Genomic DNA, 27704 nt, shown 5'->3' with positions numbered 1-27704 from the left:
CACAGAAAGAGAACTTGCTCACCTAATACTGACTGTGCGATGATTTGAATATGCCACACCAAGAACACGTTTTGCCATGATAGCAAGCCAGAGGCCATAGTCTGGCTTTCTTTGTCAAATGTAACATAAACTGCACCCAGAGGGTACACCTCCTGATACAAGCAGTCATTTACCTCCTACCTCTCACTCGCAAGGCAGCCTGCAAAATGCCACTCTTCAGGGCTATTAACCCCTTACATTACACTAATTAGCAAACAAATAAAACAATGAAAGCAAAAAGAAAGGTCTTCCTTCACAGACGTCTTCATGTCTTCAGGCCAGTCATGTGGACGCAGGGCTAAGCGTCAGGGCATCCACAAGTATGGTATGAAAACTTAAAACTCATTAGGGAGCCTCTGGCACACCTATGAGCCATAATGACTACCTTCCTACAGTAGCAGCAAAGCCCTGTTCCCCCAAGCACAGCCAACTACACAGCAAGTGCGCAGGTAAAAGATGCAGGCGGTTGGAAGGACTGTGATCTTCTCCCCTCAGCTGCAGACAGTCCCTATACTACAGGGTAGGTGGACTGCATATAGGCAGAGCGAGTATATACACAGGACAAATGGCAATCTCTACAGATGGACTTTGCCAATGAAGACTATACCATTACCTTATGGTACCTTACCGTCTAAACAATTTTACAGTGAAATTTTCATAAGGGTGCCTCTGCACCTTCAAAGGTGTTGTCTTTGGGGCAAAGATTGCTTTGGCGATGAGCTGAACAAGTCTGCACCCCAAGCACGTAGTTACTAGCTGTATAGTTATTTGGTTCCATTTGTTTTTGTAAATTTTTTAGATACTTTAAAAGCAGATTGATTACAAGTATCTTGTTTTCCTACTCTAGCTCAAATGTAATGTAGTAAATAATCTCAATCTTCCTTGGCAAGTAACTTCAGTAGAAAGGAACAGACTGCCAATGTGGGAAATGTCTGTTAATGAATATTAAATTGACATTAAGAATACAGCGGTTGTGTTAACATTTTTGAAGAAAATTGTCTCCTCCTGCAGACATCACTGGGCTTTTTGTTTATTTTATGTTACCAACCCACACTGAAATCCCAGTGTTTCACCAGTAAGTATTTATCTGAGTTCTTTTCAGCAATGTCAATCTCAGGTCTCAAAGTTTCAGTGAACAGAGAATTCCAAATTAGCTTTAAATGTCAATTCTGCTTTGAGTGGACCAAATGTAGCGTATATTAAAGGAGGATTCAATAGAAGGCTTGTCATATGTACAGATACTCACCATACTGTAGACCACACTTGATCAGTCTTCCTGTGCTGTAATCATAAGAACAATGAAACAAGAGGACAGCAAAAAATGGAGAAGCCTCAAGGACTTCCTTAGCTAGCTGTATTTAACAAATAAGTGTTCAGTTTTAGCTAGTTAAGGAATGTTTGATTAGCATGTCATAGCAAAAACAAAAAAAAGGTAAGAGCTATGAAAGACTTTCTTTCAAACATCAAACAGAAATGAAGCAAGATTATAAATAGCATTGCCTGCAAGCAAGCAATTTCTGGAATGTACTGTGGAAAGCAAAGGAGAATCCCCAACAAAAGACATTGCAAAAGCCAACCCAGTTTAACAAGTGGAATTACCAGTTTGGAGACTAGAGGGAAACAATACAAAAATACCAGGCAAGTCTGATACAAACAATTTTTCTCAGCATTTACCAAACAAAACCCCAACATACAGGTCAATCACTAGGTAATTATATATGCCTCCTTAGAAATACAAAGCCTTATAGAGTTGTTAACTACTCATTGAATACTACAATTAAGGAGGAATTGAAGGTGTCTCACAGTAAAGCTGAACACTTTCAGATACATTTTAATATATTCAACTTGCTATAAGCAAGTGATGGAAATTAGAACTGAATCCTATAAAAACCATGCTGGATCCCAGATGGAAAATGTTAAGATATCTGAGGACCAGACAACAAATTATGTATCTTCAAATAGCTGTCTGCCAATTTAGCATTTATTTCTTGTAGACATACAAAGAGCTGATAACACTACGAAGACCTCTAAAAGTATGTGTCTAATGCTTTAAATCTATCTTTTACGACTGCTATTAAAAACAAACAAAACCATTAGACTGTAGACGTATAATGAAATGTTTTTTAGATCCCTCTGACTGTAGACAAGAGGACAACCTGTTATGGTGGAAATGTGATGGCTACCACTGCTCTCCCACAAAATGCCTATTACTAATAGGGGAGGATTACTGAGGTAAGAGAAAGGGAGTATTTGCCAGTCTGGGAACAAGAGAGCCTTTCTGGGACGTTTCTCCTTGCCTGAGCATGGCCCAAGCAGACACCATGGTTTACTGATCTGAGCAGAGCTGTCTCTGGAGGCTGGCAGAGTCCTTCAGCCGTTGGATATTGCACTGTACTCCATGGCCATATTCAATGACCCTAGTTCCCATTCCCTCTTCCCACGCTCACAGAGGGATTACCAGGATGCCTGTGAGTAGCTGCACTGGGAGCTCTGGGATTGCTGGTCTCATGTACTGCTCAAGACCCAGTACCCATCTCCTCTGAGGTCCCAGCAGAAAACATAGCAAAGCAACCCAGTTCAACCCAATGCACCCCCCCACACACACCTTAGCACTGGCAGGCCCCACAAAATACAGGGTGGGCCAGGCTGAGCTTGTGAATTCAAATAATTAGCTGTACATAAGCACTATTTAATGGTCTTCAGCTAATCATCCTCTGTTTAGAAAGGTAACATATACATAACAAACTGCATCAGGTCTGTTTTTTGCTCATGTTTGCTAACAGATTAGGGACGAACACTTGTATTTACCCTGTAATTATGAAAAATAAATGCATGTTTTGGAAGTTAAAAACCTTCTGTGTTTAAGGATAAAACAAAAATACCTGTTAGCGTTCCTTAGAATGAAAGCCCTTTAAGGACTGTTGAGTCCAATAAAAATATACTGCTTGTTGGCTAGTTCACCGTTGCTGGAGAAGGAAAAATTGCTGCTGTCAGTACCACAGCTAAGAGGTATTTAGGAGAGATATTCAGCCAACTTTAACTAACTGCTGAGTCACAAGTCAGCAAAGCCCAATATCTGTAAATGCTCAGACGATTTGAAATTTAAAAATATGGGTCAAGGTTTTCAAAATTTTCGGCCTCTTTTTAATAATAGAAAAGAACATACAATTAGAAAGTGAATATATCAAATAATTAAATTTCAAAAAACCAGTATGTGTAAAAGGTTAACCTTGGGGAAAATAATAATATCAGATGACAGTGCACTTAATTATAAAATCACTCTGATAGGTAAAAGTACAGCTAAACTAATTTTGATGTCCAAATGTAGAATTTGGTTGAAAATTCTGTAAGTACAGATCCTAATCCCCCCAAAACAGTAGGGCTTTGACCTTTTCATACCTGACCAAGTAAGCAGTCAGGATTTATGCCCAGGAAAGACCTCACTAAAAGGATATCACTTTAAGGCTATCTTTATTAGTCTAGTGTTATTAATAATATTTCTATGATATCTGGTCAAGTCTGGGGTCCCTGAAGCATACCACAAAATTGTTAGTGACTTCAGTGAATGAATCAGGAATACCAAAAAAAAAATCATTATGAAGCTATAGATTCCACAGTCTTACGCCTACTTGTTAAAAAAAAAAAAACAAAACACTAACTTTGTATTATTCTATATATTAAAAGAAATAAAATATTTAAGGATCAAAATTCATCAATGTTAGAATACAGAAGTTTCAAAAAGAATATATGAAAAGGTTGTATTTATGGGCCCTTAAAGTTTTGCTAAAGGGACTGTTTAATAGAACATTTAACACCTAAAGCTTTGATAAGATATTATGGAACTTGAAAAACTCCCTGATTCTCTTGTACCAGGTTTTGGGCAGATTTTGTTCCGATTTGACACCCCTTTTTCTCTCCACAGTGCAAGCTAGTGTAGTTCTCCTCTTCCACTGCTGTTGGGAGTCCTCTGGCTATTGCTCCTCTGAAATATTCAGCCTTGCTGCAAGTTGCAGACTTCCTCGCAAGCCACGATTCCCAATTCTGCACTCTGCAGAAGGTCACAATTTGGAACACGTCTGCAATTACTAAGATGAGCTGTTGTACACCTCTGAATTTGTCTTTATATTCTCAAGAGCAAAGCACAGACTCTGTTTCTCAAGAGCCACTGTAGCTGCATACAAGTAAATAAATGAAAATCACTTTTTCTGATAAATGATTCAGCGTCTAAGAAAATAAGAACAGCTGTACTGTGTTAGAACAAGGTCCAGCCCAGTGTCCTGTTTCCAAAAGCAGACAGCAGCAGATGCCTAGGGAGTAGTATAAGAACAAGGAAACCATTTAATGACATATACTGAAAACATTTTTCACATATCCTTGATGGAAAACAGAGATGGAATTTTGACAGAAGAGGGAAAGAAAAACAAAGGAAAACAAAGAGTTGAACACACAAACCCTGTGTGAAAGCATGAAACGTTCATTTCAAAATAAAGAGAGAACTGAGAGGAAAATAAATCTTACAGATTTCCTTCCCTTCCCTTTTTGAAAAAAGCCTGCAGGAGCAAGATAAAACCAAAATCCCACTTGCTATTCACAGAAACAGTATAAGCACATATTGATGCACATCACTAACTAAATATATTTTTAAGAACCCTTAACTACGAGTGTCAATGGCTTTTTTCTTGTGAAACAGTCCTCATGGAAACCTACAGTTGCATGTATTTATGTCATGATACCACAGTTGAGAGCTCCCACTGTATTTAAATTAATGGATTTATAAAGATGGCTTCAAAAATATATATAAGATGGAGGGAAAGCCTGTTCCACCTAATTCCCCAAGTAGTGGAACAAGCATTAAGTCAGCATATTGGAAACAGGCAAAACAGGCTGAATTTAGAAAGGCACAGAGAATATGGGGCCAGTTAAGTGCCCCATGATATCAGCTGGAGGTTTATTATAGACTTAGTTGGACAGAGAATCAGTCCCAGAAGTCATCATCCATGGGGACATAGGCTGGAGGGGCTATAAAGTCACAGACATAGAAGACAACTGCTTTGATTACACTGTTTAGCTTCATGTCTCCAGGACACCAGATTCGTGTTTCTCAGAAGCTCCAGACAAGCTAATGAAATGTGCTGATGACTCAAAGTCAGTTGGCAACGGGAAGAGAGAAGAATCTGGGTATGACTCAAGATGATGACCTTGAAATTTGGAGAATGAGAATCAGTATGAAAGAACACAGTATTTCTAACTGGTGACATCAACTCCAGACATCAGTCCAGATACTAATAGGAAAGTGTTCAGCTATAAACTGGGAACGCCATGCCAGAGCACACTGCAGATGCTTTAACCAGCCACTGACAGCGGAAGCACCAGTGTCATGAAGTGCCATGTGAAAAAGGCAAACATATCCCTAAGGATATATCAAACAAGGACCAACTAGAAAGGACAGTAAGCTTCTGTAGCAAGGCTTTTTCTCTTGGGGTGAATCTCTGCTTGCAATGCTGTGCGCGCTTCTGGTCACCAATATTCAAAAAAGATGGATTCAATCTGGAGCGGGCACAGGCGAGAGCTGCCAAGAGGACTCAGCGAGTGGAAAGCCTGTCTTACAAGCAGAGAAATAGAGCATGGTGTTTTTTAGCTTAGTAAAACAAAGGCTGAAGAGGGATATGATTGTTTTCTGTGAATGCGCTGAGAGAAGTTGGGACAGCAAGTGAGGGGTGACAGGAAGGGGCAAGACGATTAGTTAAGCTACAGAATAACAGTGGTATTAAACTAAATGGAGGTAAACTGATCATGAATAAAATCACACCGGAAAATAGAAGAATGCATATGGGGAGTGAAGTTACAGGAAAGTCTGATGGAAGCAGAAAAAAACCCTCCACAAAACCCATCCAGTTTTAGGATGGAGTTTGGTAAAATCCTACTGAAGAGGTGATAGGGCTGCCCACGATAAAAAGGTACTGGAATCTCTGACTTACACAACTGACTCAAAGCTACGTTTCTGACCAGTCATTAATAAAATAGGTATTTGCTAGTATACAGGAGAGATAGCAGGACTGCAGAAATCCTTGCTCAACAGAGAAATAACAAGCAAAGCACTTGAGTGTGCTCAGCCCCCTTCTAGCTCAGCAAAACACTAACTATAAAACACTGCATTGGTGTGCTTAAGGGAAAACCTTTGTTAAGCGGCAAGTGAGGAGAGCTAAGAAGCTGAATGATAAACAAAAGTAGTTGATATTTATTAAAAATACAGAAACAATCAACCCCATTGGATTTTTGAACCTCCAGTTTCACACTACATTACAGGTAGCTGCATTACAGGTAAAAAGCAAGGCTAGGAAAGAGTGTATTTAGATGTTACTTTACACTGTCCAAGTGGCGCTTTTTACATCTAGAGAAAATCTCAACAAAAGAGTATACATTTCCACTTTGAAGTTAACCAAGAAGATTACATCAAGCTTTACCCTAATATGAAGATAAAAACACTGCGAACTTGACAGGTTTTGAGACTCTCTGGAATGCCATGTTTTTAAAAATGAAGTCTCATTCACTATAGGAACAGACATTAGTATCTTCCAGTGCAAATTAGTATTTCTAACCTGTTCTCTGCAAAGCCCTTCAAGCGTAGTGCCGGGTTCTCGGTATGGCAGCGTGGCTGCTAGGCAACGGTACTCACTGCCTCCGCTTTGGCATCCCCAGCGCAAGGGGTTTCTCAAGCAACGTGCCTCCATTTTGGGGTGCCCCAATTTAAAGACTTGGACCAGCATCTCTAAAGGGAGAGCCCTAAAGTTGGGCACTCCATTTAGGGGACCTCAATAAATGACCTGCTTGCCCCCTGAGTGCTGAACTTACATGTCAACCACCGAAGCTCCTATATGCAGACGATGATCCCTCCTATAATGCTGGATATGAATTGCTTCTCTGAACTGCAAAAGCAATCAATAGTGCTCTTAATTCCTCTCACCTCTACCATTTTGCCATAATCTACCAGACTGCTGGAAGTCGGAAACCTGCAGGCAAATTGCCATTGCCATGCAGGAGTGACTCTCAGCCCAGTGCGTTCCAGATGCACCAACCCCAGCGCACAGCACATAGTATCATGCACACACCTATATGCAATATTGTGCATACACCTGTAATCTATGCATTCATGTACTCAAATGTGAAAAATAAGCTAGATGCACTGCTGAGGCAACCTCTCCCAGATATTTTGAAATGGACCAGTGAATACTGACAAGAGTGCTCTTTATATTTCCAATATATATAATTATTTATAAATATGACCCAAAAAGGGTGTGTGAGCACAAAAGTGTCTCTGTTTTCTCCCAACTGTGTTAGCTGGTCTAATGGGAAATATTATCTCTCCCTGCAAACCTTGCACAGCTTATTAATTTTTCCTACTTCTAAAAGACAAAGAGAGGATAACTAAAAAACACAACACAATTACCTCCCTTTCACAAAGGGGAAAACAAAGGCACAAAGATGTTGAACATTTTGCTTTATATCACACAGCACATCATTTCAAAAGCCACCATTTAAATAAACATCTTCCAATTTCCAAGGTTATCTATTTCTGATCCAACAGAGCTCTGTTATAAAATGAGTGGTTACCATGTCTTGCAGACATGCTTACTACTTCAGCTTAGTACAGGCAGACACAAATATTCTCTGAATAGAGGCATGCTCAAATATACATATAGATACTGATACATTGAAATGATTCTAATTTACCCCTCACTAATTATAAGACCTACATAAAAGCCGTAGCTATAGCCAGATCTGTAATTAGAAAGAGGTATTCAAATACTCTAAATTTTACACAGATTTTTCAACAGCATCATTGGACAAATGTTGCCTTACAAAGAACACAAGAGAAAATAACTACATCTAGGAAATTATAATTAAATACAGTGTAACCAGGCCCCTTCCACATGCCTCAGGTAAGTGCATGTTAAAGTTACTGTATTTATATTGATACATTATGGTTGTCTATATTGACTAGGGTCTTAACTGCATACAGTATGCACATAAGAAACACAAAGTCAAAAAGATATCAAACTAATAAATTTTAAGAGGCATCCTGCATATGCCACAACAGGAAGCTCCAGGCCTCCCTTCATTTCAAGTCATTTTTACATTTGTCTTTATCTACAGCTGTACAGCATATTTTTCTTCCATATGATAATGTTGCTCTCCAAGCCAGTTTCAATTAAACACCCAAGCAAGAGTACACGTGATGCACTCTGAACATCCTCCTACCAGCCTCAGCATTCCTGTACTTTCTATGCCTGCCACTTTTTATCATCATACGAGAAAATAATCAGTTTGGGGGGAAGGTTCCTTCATGTTATGTACAACAGCAGGACACGGTTCTGCCCACAGCTTTGCCATTTCCACATGCTTACTTTATTCTTAAAAATGTAGCTGAAAAATCAGCACAGCATTTTCCAAAAGGTGTTGTCCTCTCTGTAGTCTCCTCATGGCATCCACAGCAATGCAGAACATCAACACCAACTATTAAGCACAGCCCAACATTGGCTGTGCCGGCTCAGCAGTCCATCCTCTCTCTTTGGACTGTCCTACTTAAATCGCGTTTCAAGAGATGAAGCAGTCTAAGATCACCAGCACGCTGGGATCAAAAAGACCTGTTAGTTGTATCAGTTAATTAACTTCTGTTGAACAGAACTAAAAATCAATTTACTATCATTTCTCTATGGTTTCTAAAGAAGCTTCAAATTTATTAACTTATTGCACTACGATTTCATTTGGTATTTCCATGTCTGTACCTATAAATAAGCACACTAAGCAGAATTTGACCATGTGTACAGATATTTTATGAATTAACTGACCTCCACTTACTACTTAATTAGTTTGTGATAACATTTCCCATTTCACGTAAAATCTTAATGGCTACTTTCAGACCCCTCATTTCACATGCATCACCAAGATATACAGCTGGTTTACACCAAATCAACCTCACCATGATACAACTGACACAGATCACAGCAGATCTTTTCCAACATTCAGATTTAAAGGTAAATAACTAATTAAAAAATAGCATTATTAAAAAAAAACTAATAATAAACTCCCTTGCTCATTAAACACATTATATATACTGTAACAGCTGGCATGCTGAAATATCTGATAAAGAAAAAACTGCTTAGAGTATTGTTGGTGCTTTAGGGAAATCTGGCAAAATCTCCTTTTTATAATAGCATTTGTTTAAAAGGTGATCTATGCATGGAAAAGTGGAGGACTTATAACACTGCAAAAATGTCGAGTTTGGGAGAAGAAAGAACTTAAGCAAACATTTCTTGGGCCAGTCCTGAGTAAAGTAAAAGTCCAGCTAACCCCTGTGTTGGGATACAGGAAAAGCCTTGTGGACAGCTGCTTGGTAAACAAAATGAGATGCTAAGAGTTCATGACAAAACGGCATATGGCTCTCATATAAAACATAGATACCTCTGCTCCCCGGGCAGTTTTTGTTTTTTCATCAGGTGGCTGTCTAAAGTAAAAATGCATAAAGATTTGATGAGAGATGAGAACTACAAACTCCCACCTTCCAGATGAGCTCTAACCACACAGTCCAGAGCTACACCTTCCCTTGTGATCTCCTACTGCCTTTACGAATTCTGCGCTGCTTTTTATACAATAGCCAGCTTCAGCAAGGTGACCTGATCCACCCATCATCCAGGATCCTTCATTGCCTTGTACAACTATCTAAAGTGAGTACGGAACCTGCATTCCTAGTTGAATTTTCCATCTCTCTGAAGAAAAAAGAACTAAGTACCAATGACTCAATATTATAAATCCACTATTTGAAAAGGTGGTAAAAGGAAAATACCAAGAAAGTTGCATTTAAAAATAAGTGAAGGTTCACACTAACAAGGAATGAATAAACACAGCCCTCAGCAATAGCTGTTTCTCAGTAAAAGGACTTAAAGACCACTAGCATCATCAAACAGGTAGTTCTGCAAGCACTGGGACAAAAGGAGGTAGGTGTTTTACACATTTGATTGCAAATTCCCAATGCAGACTTTCTTGTTGGTAACCCAGTTATAAGGCTCTCCTCTTGCCTGTGCTCTCTGGCAACAAGACACAAGTTCACACTAACACCTTTTCCCTCATTTGAGAGGCTTAAGATCACTCTTTCTCCACTCTTCTCTTCGGCTGCCTGTTTTCACAAAATGTGTAGGAACTTAATTATCTTGGAGACTATGATCTCTTTGTCAAACTTGGCTGAAATTGGCCAGTGGGTTCAAAAGTTAGTGGGGGAGGACAGAAAGAGAGGCAGTCTGATTGCATAAGCCTCATTTCCTCAAGAATCCAGGCTAAAAACAATTATAGCCAGAAGGTTCAATTAAAGAAAAAGAACCATAGACTTTTCCTGCACTCCTAACACTAGCCAGTTCATGCATACTAATCAGCTAATGTTGCTCTCACTGAAGTAATGAGAGTTTTGCAGCAAATTAGTATTTGCATTGATTTATACCGAGGACTGTTGTAGGCTAGAATTTCAACAGTATAACTATGTTCAGCATGCAGAGCAAAACTACCATACAGACTCCATAATTTGCACATGCACACAGATGCAGTAACTCCATATCCATATCTACATACCTCCATGTTTCTACATGCAAATCCCAGGTCTTCACTTTTAATGACACTGATATATATGGTATGACTAATGCTATGAAGCACATAGGTAAGGCAAGATGCATTTAGGGAGCAGCCTGCATATTCATTACATTCATTATGTAAAACCACTACCTTAGCATTGAAAAGCAAATCATTTTTCATGTTTTGTATTATAAACCAACTACATGTATATCTGATGGCATCTGACACACATATTCATATCTGTGACAAACATAAAACAATGGATAACTATATTTCGGGAAGGGAGGGGCTTTGTTTTTCCTTTCATTGTTTTTCGAAGTGCATAAACCATATTCTGGTTAATTTCTAGTTTTAAAATCTTTATTAAAAAGAAATTACGGTCACAAGTCAATTTAAATTTGCAAAAAGTTGTCCACCTTTTTATTTTTAAACAAACTGAGTTCACTGTCATAACATCTCTACGCCATGAAAAATTTTCATTCTTGTAGTAGATTGGTTTACACCTATGTCAACTTTATGAACATAGATTAGTTATTAGCATTATTGAGAGTGAACTATGAAGTACACGCTGAAAATATTCATCCCCTTCTTGCTCCCGATAACTGCATTCTTCTGTTATATAAGACAGTTTCTTTCGGGTTTATTCTATACCTCAGCTTTTCTCGCAGCCAGGTCATCACTGTGGCAAACGCATTGTCTGCCTCTTTCTCAAATTGGGTGTCATAATCTCCAGTCCTGATGGCAGCTAATGCTGCCTCCTAAATGGCTTCACTGAGTTGCCAGAAAAGAAGTTTGCAGGGCCATTTGGAGCATCCTGGGACATCCAGGACCTCTCTCTGGTGCCAACAGATACGACATACACTCTGACACATCACTGGAAAGCCAGGAAGGGCACTTTAGGGCATCTCAAATGGTATGAGACGCCTGTGTTCGGGCAACCGAATCAAGTCCAGAGTCAGCTCCCACCCACAGCAAATAAACATGCATTAATTTTAAAGTGATGGTCTAGTAGAAAGCGCTCTTAAAAAAAGGCTTCTTATGTGTCTGTTGGTTTCTGAACTACAGCTGAGCTGTTCTTATGGCCATCGGGTATCTTCACAGGTGCCACCAGACTGACACTCAGTAAGCTCCTCTGCTGCCAACACATGAGCTGGTGCATGAATCAGAGGCTTACCTTCACTGCAGACTGAACTCAAGTCTTAACACATGGCCCATATTAAATTCAAACCAAAGCAAATAAATTAATTTGAAAAGAAGTTAAAAGCTATCTGGCCTACTAGCACATGCAGGTGAGAGCTCTAGTTAGCAGCACCCCTCCAGGATGAGCTGGAACAACACCACACAGCATGGATTCCCTCTCATTGAAGCCAAACAAATCTGACAGGAGGCAAGGGCTGATAACTCACAAGCCTGGTGGAAAATGGTATGTCCGCACTGTGGTGACTGCACCAAGACATCTTGCATTTTGGGGGGGGGGGGGGGGGGGAGGGGAGTTGAGAGGAATATGACACAGCACAGTGCAGTGTCATACAGAAACATGTGAGCTTGCAGGTTTACATGCAAGTGCAGGAAGCAGGATGGCTACATTAGCTGAAGGCTCCTTGAGCTCATCCGTGCTGCTGAGCGGCAGCATAGAGAAGAGCGAAACTAGTGCAGCAACATCTATCATACATGGTGCTGCTCTCTACTCACTGACGACTCCTTATCTCTCTTCATGGCTCAATGATTTGCCTTTCCAAGCATTGGTGCTATCCGACTTTTGGGGCGCCGTTCAAAACACGTTGTCATACGTTTCACAAGCTGGACCAAATGGTAAGACGTCTTTCTTTTCCTTTTTATCAATTTCTTCTTTCCTGTGGTCAGGACCTTGCAGGAATCTTATCCTGGGTGGCATGGTATGCCCATGGTCACCAGAAATACATCAGTTTGAAGAAAAAAATAAACTAATGATTTCATCTTGAATTTCAATCATGGGACTGGTACCTCAGAGCAGCCCTTCAAAACTAAGTTCCAGCATCTCCAAAACCACTGCAGCTTTCCTTTTTTGCAATGATTTTTTAATACCATCTACCTGCTCAAAAACAAGGTGTCAGTTTCTGTCTGAGAAGATGCAAGTTGGGGAAGAGGGATGATTATCAAATGGGACTTGCCTACCTGAGTCTTGTCTTTTTTTTTTGTTTTTTTTTTTTAATCTCAAGAATTCTAAAAGTTTTGTTACATATCTCTTTCCTGTCCTCTGGCTGACTGTTCTAATAGGAACACGTGCCTTGTTTCTACTAGGTTTTTACATCAGGAAGCTCCCTGTATCTGAGCATAACCTTGTCTTTTTGCAATAATGATGCAGCCTTTAAGTATAACAGCTTGGGAAGAACGGCTGACACTTGAGCCAAGAGAAAGCTACTTACACAGGGCCAACAGGGAAGAAAAAAAAAAAAACAAAAAAGAACGCTGGAATGAAAGAGGTACCACCTGTCAGAAAAATAAAGGAGTAGGTGGGGAGACCCAGAGAGAGCAAGCCTGTAGGAGCGGTGACCTGACTTAATGGGGAGTGTGGGGGAGGAGTGGGCAGCAAGCAATTGCTCGTGTTCAAAATCCTAGTGATGGGATGAGTCAGAGATTCTGATTGAATTTTGCCTTCACTACACCCACAGACTGGTTATTATAAAGCTAAGAGGAGCATGGGTTGGTGCAGCAACAAAAACTACACCACAGTGAGTTGGTGGGTATCCGAAGGACCCCCAAGTGCTTGAAAATCTGAAGAACATCTGCTAAATATTGCATCCGGCATTTCTGCAGTTGTGACCAATCTGCCTAGCTGCACTTCTTCACATAAACAAACTTAGACTGATAACCAAATGGTGGCTGCATCTGAGGCAAAGGGGTACAACAGACTACCCAGAAATGACATTAGTGAGGACTGCTGGGGCTTCTGGAAGCATCAAGCTCCAAGAGCTGCCAGGACCTAGCAATGCCACTGCCCATGAACTACTAGGAGTAATGCGGGTCCTCGGGACAACATGAGACAGGGTACAAGATATGTTTGCATTTCATCCTTCAGCCAGTGTTCTTTAATTGCATTTTCTTTCAGCTATTACTGACCCTGTTGTTCCTTCTTCTTCCCAAGCCAGGAGACGGGAGCAGCAGGCAGGACACACACCAGACGACCTGCTCAGCAAGTTGCACCACACCAAAAAACACAGTGAAAACTGCCAGTAAACATCCACTCACTCACACAGGGCAGTCAGTCATAATGGGTCAAAAGAAGCACAAGCTGTGACAGGCCTCCACATGAAAAAGCCCAACTGCATGTGCTCGGATGACAGCAAGCCTCTGAAATTTAACTGCCCCATTGGAAAGCGGGGTTCCCATGTCTTCAAAAGGAAGGAGGGGCTAGGTATCTCAGTTATCAAATGTCCAGCTTGGCTCGACTTTGTAAATATAATCAAGTTAAAGTAAGGTGCCCAGCTTTAAAATTTGACAGCTCTGGTAGTTACTGGGGATATTAGCTAGCAGGATGCTATCCTGACTAGCAACAGTAAGGATATCTTCACGCTCTCATACCTTCATGCTGCTGACAGAGACACCCAGTATTTCCAAAAGAAAGAAACACTGTCTACACAATGAACGTCAACTGGTCCCTCCCTTTCTTTTCATTTCGGTCTGTTCACTGCAGAAATGGTGGTGACAGGTCAGGGCTTGCTCCTCTGAGTCGATCTGATCGTTAACGGCCCTTGACTGCAGTACTCGACCCTTCAGCTCGGCCCACAGGAGAGACCCCGTACTCCTGCCAGGGCACAGCCCAGCAGTTCAACACCACAGGCCGTGAGACTGAGTTAAGCCTCCCAATCTTGCTCTGAAGCAGATGAGAAATGTTCCTCTTGAAAGAAGGACAAATTCTAGCAAACAATGCAGCCACTTTTGCAGTGAATGAATGCCCAAGGCCTTTGTAAAAATGATGCTAAACACTCTGCAATGCATCAGTTTAGGGTTTATTTCACTTTTATTTGACTTGCTCCTAACCAATTTAAGGTAAGCCAAGTATATGCATTTTTAAGTGTGTCTACACACCAGTTTAGCTCTCTGGTTTTAAATCACACTATTAGTCAAGCCAGTACAGCTAACATGCAGAACAGCTGTGCAAACTGAACTCAGGTAACTAAACTCAGAGATATGGGGGTGTCTGGGCGGATTCAGAAAGAGATTCTCCTCTCCTAAACCCCACTAAATCTCAATTTACACTAAATTTTGATGGTTAAACTCATGGTTTCATGTTACATTTAATCCAGTTCTTTCCCTTCATTTGGGTCAGTTCAAACAGTTGCATGGCTGCACAATCACTTGAACAAAGATAAAAAACATGGCTGGCATAAGTGTGACAGGGATACAGGACTGGACGTAACCATCTCTTTTAGCGGCAGCTGAGAGTTGCATGAATTAGGTATAATGTGAAACATGACATAATTCCAAGCAACATCCAACTCCCTGCACTTTATTGTGAGCCAAAAAATTTCCACAGCTTGAAAAAGCCACCATGAGGTATACCTGCCCTTGGAATAGTATTGTCATGGACTAAATTTAAAACAGTGCAGCTTCTCTAATCAGACTTCCTTTGAACTCAGCGGAGAGAGACAGGCTTCTTCCAGAGAAAAGTCAGTGGAAAAAAAAAATTTAGATTCCTCCTTGGGACAATTCACAGCAGATTCTTTTCTGCTGTTCCAGCACAAGAGCTAGGGGATATCAAATGAAACCAGGAGGCTGAAAAGGAACAACAGAATTTGGTTTTCACGCTACGCATAACTAAGCTGTGGAACTCCTTGCTGTTGTATGGTGGGGGTGCTGAAGGGGTACATGGTTCAAAAAGCAACTGGACAAATCCAGGTGAAAAATATGTCCATGGAGAGCTATTAAGTACAACCACATGGCATCTGGCTCTCAGGCTCCTTGAGCAGCATAGGAGAGCTGTTACATGTTTGCAGGAAACTATTACATGTTTGCATACTGCTTCCTACATATCCACTACTGGCCACTACTGGGTCAACTGGGCTAAAATGGGGCTTTGGTCTGACCCAGCATGGCCACAGTTATTCTGAATATAGAGGGAGCTCATGGAGTCAAGTCTCAGTAAGCTAAAATTGGCCTTCATTAACACCTTCTCTTCATGCCTACAGTTTGCTACAATTCAGAAACCGAAAAGCTTCTGTCAGGTCTTCTCAGACTGTCTGTAACTTAGTAGAACTTTTAAAAGCTTAAGTAAAAAAAAAGATGAAAAAGGACGTTCTGCCTTTTGTAGTAACAACGCACTGATAGCTTGGAAGAGGGAGATCTGGACTCTGAATCCTCCACCTGAAAGGTTTCAGTCTACAACTTCCACATCCCCTTAGCCTAAGGGTACTGAAAGCACAGCCTCTCCCCACCCTGCTGAAATTATGTCACTGGGCAGCAAAGGAGGCCGAACTCACAGGGCCAGAAAGAAGAGCTGATTCTGCAGCCCCGGAGGAAGACGCTCGCCTGCTCCAGCCTCCAACCAGCCACAGGCACAGCCCCTAAACTTGCCCTGTGTTTGAACAGGGTGTCACTACCCTGTGTGATGGGCAGAGATTGAACCAGCTAAAATGCTATGAACACTCATTTAAATGTTTTCTGGTATAGGCAAGTCTAGCCAATCATCCCTGTGCCTGGTGCTCATCTACAATCTGCCTCAACTGTCTCAACTGCAAAGTGAGAAGGGGTATCACCCTACTTCAAAGTGCGACATGATCCTGATTCCTTCACATTTGTGAAACATTTACAGATCCACGAAAGAATCACAGAAATGCAAATGACTAGTTAGCGCATCCTAACTGTGAGATCACACTCTTACAAATGGCCTGCTCAGTTTACAAAGGCTTTTTTTTTTTTTTTTTGGACTAAAATCAAGTCCATCCTAAACAGCTTCTTTTCAGTTTCAGATATTTCAACAAAGTGGATGTTCCTAAAATTTCTTTTTTTTCCTGGAACCCTTTTAACTCGGTAAACAGGTCTCTGTGTACAGTTTTCAATTACCTTTTATTCTGTAGGGCTAAATGAGACCAGATAGGCATATTCTTAAAAGGCTTTCATGAAAATGCAAATGAACAGTTCGCACTAGTCTGCTGGCTCAATAAATAGAACAGTTCAAAGTATTTAGACACTAGTAAATAGACTTAAAAAAAAAGATACAGAAAACCCCATCTGTGGCTCTAAAGAAGCTTTCATTTTCTTGTTACTACTACAAAACTTGCAATAACAATATCTTTAGAATATTTCCTCCATCATCTATACTAGCCTAGACAATGTATCCTTCTAATAGCTGACCTGCAGAAAGGGTATAAATCTTATTGAGGGGAAATTAGACCAGAATTTAACACCCAGGCTTGCCTGTGAACATGATCAAGTCAGCTTCTAGTAAAACACACGTGACCATATTTTCTTATCTGCCAAACTTTCCCCCTCTTCCTCTCCTAAACTTCACCATTCCTTTTAATGTTTTTTAAACTCAGCTCAAATACAGCAAAAGGTTGCATGTTCTTGTCCCCAGAAATCATATTACATGTTAATATTCCTTTGAAAGGATTTTGCTCTTCAAGTAATACTCAAAAGCAGGTTTGCTTATAGTGTTCAACTTGGAAGAATTTACACGTGTATACGAAATTTAAAAAATTAAGCTACTTAAAGTGAGCAGGACGTATACAGGCATAAAAGGAGGAGTTCCTGAAATTCAAGCTTCCCAGTTAAACAGGTCCCTTCACAGTCCCTTTCCACAGCAGAAACACACTGCAGCATCCAAACAGGAGCTTGCAAAGAGAAACAAGCAGCCCAAAAAAGGCTTCAGAAAAGGGTTTAAGGCTGCAGCGAGGCTCTGACTGTAGTGGTGCTTCCCTCAGCAGCTCACTGCTTTCCCTTCCACTGGCAGGGCTCTGGGCTTCATCACGTAAACCCTCCTTAATCCACTTCAGGCAAAGGCAACCGGATTAGGTCAGAGTCACTTTCATCCATACTCTAAGCTAATTTAGGCCACTTGCCTGGTGCAATTTAGGGTGTGCTTACATGATTGCATCGGCTGGTAGAGTTCAGGAGGTCTGCTGTTGATGCAGGGTGTCAAATTGCTAGAGGCACTACTATGATCAGTTAATAGATGCTCATGTTAAAAAAAGGACTGGTCCACCCACACTTTCCTACTAACTCCCCCAAATGCCCTGCTTAAGACAGACAAGGCTCTGTCCTTCACCAGAGAGTGAGAAACAAATGCTGAGTCGCATCTCAGGAGCCCATGCTGCAGAACCTAGCATTAACACATTTCTGGCAGGAGAAACCAAGTTCACGAGGCCTTAGCTATTTGTGTCTAGCCCGGAGCAACTTGCAGACGAAGGATATTTAGAGGCTAGACAGTCTTCAACAGTGAACATTTTGGATCCTCAGCACTAATTAGACCACTGGGTTGTTGTAACTTCTGCTGGGTTTAAAGTCATGTATTGCCAAGAACAGGTATTCAGAGCTAAGAATCCCTTTTGAGGGAAAAGCAAACAGTGTCCACTAAATTCTGCTCACTGTGTACTTGCAAACAGCAGAGCTACTGATATACTACTTTAACATAGGAAAATGAGGAGTCTGATACAGTTGTGTTATTCCAGCAGCCTGTGTCCAAGGCCACGGCTCTGTCACTGAAAGAGGCAACCCAGTGCTCTGTCGGCCCCACGCACACACTCCTGCTACACAGCTCTTCTCCAGTGGGTCAGTGGCAACTACAACAGCAATAATTTAGTTTTAATGGCAATCACTTTCCCAGCCCGGTGCACTGCACACCCAGAAAGGCAGCAGTGGGGGAGCACAGAGGAGGATGTGGCAGGTGGGATTACTTCCTGCAATCCCAGGCAGGACCAGCTCTTGCTAACTTAGAGCAACCATGAGACTATGGGTAGAGTCAGAGTGATACTGGTAGATACTGGTACTGTGCTCTCTCTTATATTCTGGAAAACTGGAAAGAAGAGGAGTGCACACAACATGTTCCTTCCCAGAACAGGGATCCTGATGATCAATGTTTAAAGGAGAGCGTCTCCGAGTGCCACACCTCGTATGCGACTGATTTCTTATTGAGCTGCCATAGCTACTACGCATCACCAAAACACAACACATACCTCAGTCTTAGAGTAAAAACATTCTTCCTTTTCTCTAGATGGGAAGACATTTGTTCAAAGAAACTCAACTTTCTCACTGTGATTTATTTTTACAGAAGGTACACTCAATCAAGACAGTAAAAATGCTAAGTCTTCAAAGCTGGATATTATGTAAATAAACTGTAAATGATTGCCTGCACTGATATGTGGCTCAGTGTTCAGTAAGGAAAACAGTTCTTGTTTTTTTAATTAAATGCTGATTTTATCTCTAATTCCAGACTATTCTGTTTGTTTATTTACATAAAATGTTATCCTGCTTGTTGGATTCCAAACTGTTATTCTGAACCTATCTGATTAACACCAGTATTTTAGAAAGCTACAGATCAAATAAATTTACCTGACTAATGACAGAAGCCTCTCTACTGGCAGTATAAACAAACGGAGCTAACCAGGCACAATCTTGGTGTACATGCACCAATTTACAAACACCCTTCACAGCATAATGAAGCTAATGGATGTGAGGATATTAACTGAAATAGCCAAGAGCCATGCACTTGCAATGATTCCTAAAAGCTTTTTATGTACTAAAGGGTCAGGTAATACACTTAAACGCAAGGCTGTGACTCATGCTCACTAGGAAAGAGCTGCAGCAATTGAAGACATTATCATCCCTTTATTGGGCCGCATGCTGCCTGCAGCAGAGTCAGCGGAAAGAAACCTGTACCTCCAGCTCCACTGCTGCAGGCCACAATTTGGCATTTTAGTATAATCCCATCTTTAATGGCAAGTTAAGCAAACATACCCAACAACAACACAGAACATCAGAGGCACAGGTGCACATTCCTTTCTGCCAACTGCTACGAGGGTGCAGACGTGAAGCAGGGGGGCAGGACAGAGCGGTACGACATCAGCCACCAAAGGAAGATTTGACAGAGCAAACCTGTCAGAGCTGATATCCGACTGCCCTAGAACAGAACATGCTTGTTTATTTTAACTACAGTTTTGAAATGATTTCAGACTCCTCTCCATTGAGCAGTAACACTGCTTGTCAGTAAGTTATCCACGGAGATCCCTGAGGATCTCTCTTCACTGTATTGCTAGCTCAGGCTATGACTCAAGTTTTCATTCCCAGATGATTCTCATTCCCGTGCAAAAGACCCCACTTCAGAGTACCTGGCTCTGAGCTAGCAGTGGTGTCAGGGAGAGTGGGACAAACCAGGAGTGCCACAGATGCTGGGGCGCGTGGGGCAGCGCAGAGGCACGCGCTGCCACTTGTGCGGCGAACACGCAGGAGCTCGAGTCACAGCAACTCGGGCACTGTGGGCCCATGGCTGGCAGCGCCACCCCCTGGGACTCACCCCGCCACCCGGGCTCTGGCAGCCACCCTCCCGGACGGGTACGGCTCGTTGGAACAGAAACAGCTTCGTGCGCTAAAACTAGACGAGCATTGCTGCAAAGGCTGATGTAACAAGGTCAGGTTTGTAAGACTGTTTTTCTCCCCCAGAAATGGAAGGAGACGTGCACAAACTCAAAGCACTGGGATTTGGGTTGGTTGGTTTTTTTTTCCAATTTTATTTTGCCCACATGCCTCACAGTGTAGTAGTCCTGAACCGAGAAATTAAGACAATGGCTTTGGTAGTGCTTTGCTTTCCACTGAGTTTTTTGTTTAAGATCTTTTTTGGTAAGGAATCAGAAATGCATAATCAAGATGCTCTTCTCCTAGTAATCCTTTGCTTCCAAGGTTATAGGTAGGAACCATAAATTTTTCAGTCGTGATTCAGGTTTGATGTCAGGAGTGAAGGATTAAGCCATGGTCTGGTTAATTCTGAATCTTACAATTATATAAACAAAGGAAAAAAAAAAGCCTTAATTCAAAATTAAAAATTTTTAGGCAGCCTGTGAAGACTCAAGAAATATTTTACATGGGCTAAAAATTACATTTAAACAACTTTCACTGACTTGTATATCTTTTGTAAAAGCTACTTATTGACCATTTGCTGCAGATGCTAGGCTGCCCAATTAAAAAAAAAAAAAAAAAAAATCCCATTGGCAGATGACCCAATATACTAGAGCATCTACAAAGAAACAGTTACAGTTTACCATGCAGTAATCCATGGATTAAGGTCATAAATAGCACTTTATGACATATTGTAATGACTCTAAAGGGGTCATTCTGGTTTGAAGGATGTACAGAATATACACCCATCACAAACATTTCCACCGAGTTACTCTCTTCTTCCAGATCTTCAACATAAGACGACACACAAGAAAAAGATGCTTGGTAAGAAAAAGATGCCTCCTACAATATTGCCATGGCACGAAAAAATATAATAAGGAAAATAAATGAACATTTTCAAATAAAAGAACATTTTCAAATAAAATAAAATTTTCTTCTCATTCACTGGATGTTTTCACAAGTCTAGTAAAAGAGTTCTTGGTGGGCAACTGAAATTTTGTTCTACAGAGCTAATTTTAAAAAGCAAGCCAAGACATTCTGACATGCCCAAAATACAAAGCCACTACTGAAACTTTAAGAATAAAATTTGAAATGCTTACATTCTCCCTTTAATTATTTAGCTTAATTATTTTTCCCTTCCTTCTACATGAGAATACAGGTATCATTATAGAAAACACTGTTTACACCCTAAATCCCACAGGGTTATTAACCTTCTTATTTTGCCGTACATACAGCATTTGTGCAAAACCTTTAAAATAATTTTATAAAGTATGTTTGATACCATTAACAAGTTAGGAAAAATTGATGTCCTGTCAACATAATAGCTAAATTTCCTCCAGAGGAAAGAATCTCTGCACTCTGTTCTAAACTTATGCTACTATCTGCACTGCTAATGTATATAATTAGTAATATTATTCATTTATCTGAGATTCCACAATACCAAGAATAAACATAATACGTTGTGTCAAAGTTGAAGTAATGGCCAATTTTTCTTACTTCTGTGGATTTTAATAAAAGAATCTGTACTCAACAATTTGCTTCATTATCACTCTGACAACAGCCAAGTATTTAAGCTGTCGTGTATTTTCATTTGCAATGAAACAATGATAATTCGTAAAACGTACTCTAGTGAATGCAATTGTCATACCAACTGTAAACAATCCTATATTCCACAGTTGTAGGCAATTTTTGTAAACAACATACTGGCACTGGAAAAGAGAATCCTTAGAAACCTTTCCAAAGCTTCAATAAACAAAAGTTAAGACAAACAGCATTTGTATTAATATACATATTACTAGAACAAATCACTTTTTGATTGATCAATTTGAGTTTTAACTCATAATTTCATTCTTTACTTTTGATACATTAGCCTTTTCATTACACATGCAATTTTCTTCCTTACCTTTAAGGAATCAAAGCAGGCAATAACTCTTCCATTTTCAACCTGGCAACTTTTAGGAGGATGTGCAAATTTGCATTCTTCATCAGAGCGTGAACAAGTTCCCCTCTGAAATTGTCTGCACACTTCTAACGTTAGCCATTTTGTATCTCTTACAGGAGCAACATTCAAAGCCATGATGAAAAGCTGATTTAGATTCTGTAAATTGCTGTCAAGGGAATTATACCAAAGAAACTTCCAAAAACCAATAGTGGGGGGAAAGGGGGAAAAGGGGAAAAAAATTAACTAGAAAAAAATAATTCCAACTGGAAAGGAAGTGTTTGTTTTTTGTTTAAAGTGGTGGGGGAGGATTAAGAATGTCCAACACACACAAAGCAAAAAAAGCAGAGAAAGTTTATCAGCAAGCAGTCACTCAATCATTAAGTCCCACTTGTAGACTTTTGGCTGAAAAAAACCATGCTCAGTAGCATTTCTGTCTGTAAATCGTTTGGGTCTGCTGATTGTGTCACTGACACTCCAGTTGTAAGTAAAGGTTCTTCAATGCAATGGCATTCCTTGAGAGAACAGTAATCCCTTGTAGATCACTCGCTGGTATTGATTACACAAGAAAAGCAATGCAGTCATTTGCTTGTGTCCCAGTAATAATTCTTCTTCGTCGTCGTCTTCTTTTTACATTGAAGTCCGTTTCACATCAATGAATTGGCAAACCAAGACAGTTGAGGTATCTTCTGCCACGTGCAAGGTCAAGGCAATGTCTAGCTGGCAAAGACAGTATTTTGAAACACAGGCGAAGCAGTCCTCTCTTGCAAAAGTGACTTCACAAAGGCACTTTTTAAATCACTGACCTGACAAAACAAATACAATATCAGTTCACATTCAACTTATTTGAATCAACATTATGAAACCTATCATCACTTCTTATCAGAAATGATAAATATACTGCCAATGCTTACTTGTATTCCTTTCTCCAAACCAAATCAGCCTCCTTCATGAAGTTAAGCGTGACAAGGGAATAACCAGTTGAAACACGTATTGCAGTAATATTCTAGGCAGCAATCCAAAAGTTGGGAATGATTTAAATAGATGAATGTGGCAGACACAGTAATTAGGCATGCTGGTTGTGAAACAATTCAATCTAATGTGCTTAGTCTCCAAAACAATATACAAGTTTCCATTAATTTATCATTTGGCCCTTTAGATTGTGTTATTGCATTATAAACTGTTATTTGTTCTCTCTTAGAATGAAGATAGTAGTATTCTGTTTGGATTTCCTGTAGCTCTCCCTCACTCTTACTCAAGGGAGGAAAAAAGAAAAAAAAAATATGGCCATCCCAAGATTACAAGAAAAAACCCTTCCTTGTCCAGAAACAATAATTAGTTCCCTGATAAACTAAAGGCTGTTTTCGGAAGGCTTCATGAGAGGCCACACCTTCCTAAGTCACCATTCTCTGATGAGTTCTTTCTAATATGCAGAATCCTTTTCTGAATTTTTCTTTGATTAAATTGGCTTTCATGTTCCTTTACAAATACATGGTTCATCATCAAAATCTTGGACTTTCAAATATGCAACTTAAACTAAATACCTACAATATTTTATAGTCCTCAAATAGTTTAAGTTCCATCTTAAGTTCTACAGACAGATTCGAAAAAACAAGGGTTAGATACTATATACAGTCTTTAATAAATGACTATATTTTACATGCAGAGCATGAAACCACAGTCATGGTGTTTCCTTCCTTCTATTCAGCTTCTAAAGAACACAAACTTCACTTTGCAGATACCAGCCAGAAGCAGCTGATGGATTATTTTTATGCAAGAATAATGAAAAGGGGATGATTGGAATAAGCGATATTTTAAAATGTACCAATAAAAATAGCTCTAAGCACATTGTCGGCTTTCCCATGCCAGAAAAATTACCATTCTGTGCTTGGATTCATCTGGTTTAATTGAAGTCAGTACTGTTAGAAGTAATGCGAGTAAGAATTACTCATACAGAGTTTCAGGAACAGTTCTGACTTCTAGGTCTTCACCACATCAAAAGGCTCTTCTATTACTTAGTAATGCTACCAAAAAGAGTTTTACTATGTGACTGATACCTACAACAAAATTTGCTACTACTAGCACAAATAAAGGTCATACAACACTGATTACTCAGAAATTCAGTTTCAAGTCAAATGTGCAGTGAGATGTCTGGATCATGCTTAGCTGGCTCCACCTCCACCTTTTGCAAGTTGCAAGAGAGTACATTTTAAAACAATTCTACGCAATTGTAATATAGTACAGTATGTGAATTACATATTCCTTTCGTTAATTATTCCTTTAATGTTGTCTCACAGCATCAATGAAGAATGGAGCTAAACTGAAAGTGTACACAGAGGTGAGAAAATACTTGTAAATGATTAAAAGTAAAGAGGAAAAGAAAGGAAAAAAAAAAAGAGCCTTTCCAGAAGAGCTTGTTGGGCTGATGATTTAGCTGGCTAAATGAAAAAGAGGAAATATTCTCTCCAAAGCCACTCATTCAAATTCAGAACCATCAGTAATGGATTTCAGAAGTATATGTAGGAGATGTACATTTTTCTTAAAATTTCAGTCTATGTTATACTGCATACTGCTTAAAAAAAATCACAAGTAGTAATACTTTGCTGCACTATATACCACTACAGTTGACAAAGTCATTTCTCAAATAGTAGGTGTTGAGACTGATGAAAAATAGACATTACATATCATGACACAGCAAACACTATACAAATGGCTCCAGTCATATTTAAAAAAAAATGTTCACAGTAGAATCAAATATGAAATTGTAACAAGAATAAATACCACAAAGCTTATGGGGGGGGTGGGGGAAGGAGAAGGGTGGAAGAAAAATTAAGTATACATAGAAAATTTCACCATATTTCCCATTTTCTTAATATTTGAGCAAACTAGTCAAGATTTTCCAAAAAAAGAGGGCAGAGGGTTTGTCTCCTAAATCTTATCTTGTCAAAAATAACGCCACTATGTGATTTCCCAAGAAGCATGGAGTACTTCAGCAGCTTTTGCTGACCCAGGCTCTGAAGAGCCCCAGAAGCAGAGCTGAGATGTTTTTGACATTGAAGGTAATATAAGGGGAAGGGAGGGGAAGAAAAAACTAAAATTCTAGAAGGAACAAAGAAAAGAAGAGTTCACGACATGTGGAAAGAGCTCAAGAGTAGGCAAATGCAGGCGTAGAAAAACAGGAAGTGAAATGGTTGGTTGTGGAAGAGGAAGGGAGAGGCTTCATGAGAAAAGTGAGAAAAGGGGAGAAAGATGGAGGAAGTGAACATTGAGGGAAAAAGGAATTTCAGAAGGAAGGGAGAAGAGAATAAGGTTACATGGGAAAATCCAGTGGTTTTGGTAAAGAGATGGAAGGAAATGAGGGAAAAAAGCATGGGATTTATGTAAGAAAATACAAATAATATAATAAGAAAGTCTCTATAAAATGCCTCCCCCAAGCCAAGGGCCATTATTAATGTCACAGCTAACTCAGACCTTAGTTGCAAAACTCACCCACACGGAGAAGAGGGGGGCCTCTAGCAAGTGTAAACTCTGCTTTTCTTTCCACTGGTTCTGACTTCAATTTGTCCCACGTACCAGGCAAAGTTAGCTTGCCCTTCTTTGAACAAACCAAACCAAACCCATACCAGCCTAGAGAACTCGGCACCAAGGAAGTCCCTTCCCCAGGCAGAAGGGTTTGCTTTTCGGTTTGTCTGGGGTTCTTGCTTAGGTTTTGTTCTTGCTGGTTTTAATGAATCCAGCTCTCTGGGCAAAACAACTCGACCCTACATCCCCCACTGGAGCTAAACAAACTACCAAAGCTTATACATAGACAACTGAGATGCAAAACACTGTTAGTAAAGCTGCAGAAAACATTAAACATGATACAGATAAAGGAACTAAATTTTTTTTTTTTACAACTATTACCACTTATTTTCAGTCTCTCAGGCACTTGGATCAATCGAATTGATCCAGAATATATTCACAAATGTAGTTTTCCATACACCAAATGAATGAAATCATTTGGAAACACTCTTTAGCTTTAGACCTCCCCCTTTCACTTCTTTTTGGCAGAATCCTAGAAAGGCACAGAGGAGTAGGTGATTTTTGCCAACCTCGTGTTCCCCTGAGATACCAGGGAAGAATCTGTGCTCGAATCCAGATCTTCTTTGCGCTATGTTTTAAACCACAGAACCCTTTTTCCTTTTCCAAGTAGACATTATATACCAGTGCATTTAAATATATCCTTTCTGATAAACATTTTCCCTTTAATTTTTAAATAAGGCAAAATACATAGGCACTAGGAACCCCCAGAAAAGGTTCCAATTCAGAGAAACATTAAGTATCCACATGGGAGTTTCTAGTGAGCACAAAGCTTTGCCCTCTTATAAAACAGCAGATCTCTTAGCTAGAAAATAGGAGTTCTTGCTATATAAAAAATATGGGCTGCTCTGGTCCAGTAGTTTTACTTATCAGGCAGATTAGGTAGTGAAGTGGATCTCTGTAATGGAGAAGCTGAGGCTTCTTGGATGCGTTCTGTTCATGCTTCAGCAGATAATCACAGTAAGGTCACAACAACTTTTTCAGTGTAATAATGAGATAAGACCTGATGATCAAAAAGCTACCTCTGCAGATGACAACTTCCAGCAAAGGAACAGAATCCTATGCATGGTCCCAACACAGATCACTAATGAAACCACTAATTTCAGCAAGAATTATAATTTTCCACTTTAGAGAATTAAGCGCTCCATAATACTCACCAAATGAAAATCTTCAGTAAGAGATGGGGGCTCTATTTATTGATCCCACTGTCAGAGTTTATCAACATGATCCATTTAATTTTTCTCTTTTATATATATTGAAAACAAGAACTAAAAGTTAGAAAACCCTCAGTTGTACTTAAGCAGGATTGCATAAGTTTAAAGTAAATGACCACAAACTTTCTTTCCCAGTGGACCAGAAAAGATTTGCTAAATATACCAAATGAGCTCTATTGTTTACAGTGGTCTGTTTTAAAACTAGGGGATAAAAACAAAACAAAACAAAAAACCTACCCCATTCTGTGGTGAAACCATGCTGACCTTCCCTTAGGTCACTATCAGGGCCTGTTGACCTTCAGCACAGCTATGTTCTGCCCAAACTCGCACTGTAAGTGGTTGCAGCAACTATTTTCAGTGTGGAGTAGCTCTGAAGTTGGGATGGGACAAATTTTGGCATGGGTTTCATAGCCACTCACTAGAATAGGTAAAATGGGATGGGCTCCAATACAGCAGAAGATCAAGCTAACTTATCTAAAAATCATCCCTTCTTGCATTACACTTTATGAATCCAGGCAGCCAAGAAATCCTGCATGCATTTTGAAAAACAGAAAGTGTAAATCCTCAGGTAGTTACACAGCCTTGTACTTCAGCTCATCTCCCGACTCCCAGCCAGTCACTTTCTGTCCCAGTTCATGCTCCCATCTCGTTCCACGTTCAGGGCAGGCAGACGCCTGTCTCTTCGGCCCTGCTCGGGCATCAGAACAGGAAGCCCCAAGGGGGAA

At 40.1% G+C, this 27704-nt stretch overlaps 1 protein-coding gene across 8 annotated transcripts in view; it reads right to left on the bottom strand.

The window, feature by feature from the left end:
* The window catches only part of MBNL2 (muscleblind like splicing regulator 2), a 117329-nt gene that overhangs the window by 51364 nt on the left and 38261 nt on the right, over positions 1-27704 (bottom strand). For 6 of the 8 annotated variants that reach the window (XM_067293489.1, XM_067293511.1, XM_013951326.2 and 3 more), the window contains exons 1-2: positions 23101-23417; positions 22151-22992 (exon numbers count right to left, since the gene is read on the bottom strand). In XM_067293489.1, coding sequence (XP_067149590.1) covers positions 22151-22324 — 174 coding nt within the window. In that variant the 5' untranslated portion in view covers positions 22325-22992; positions 23101-23417. Of the gene's footprint in view, positions 1-22150; positions 22993-23100; positions 23418-27704 lie in introns of those variants that run through there. The other 2 variants (XM_067293480.1, XM_067293471.1) reach the window with 1 other exon arrangement.

This window comes from Apteryx mantelli, chromosome 1, assembly GCF_036417845.1.
Source record: "Apteryx mantelli isolate bAptMan1 chromosome 1, bAptMan1.hap1, whole genome shotgun sequence".
Classification (NCBI taxonomy): domain Eukaryota; kingdom Metazoa; phylum Chordata; class Aves; order Apterygiformes; family Apterygidae; genus Apteryx; species Apteryx mantelli.
This window is presented reverse-complemented; position numbering and strand designations above follow the sequence as displayed.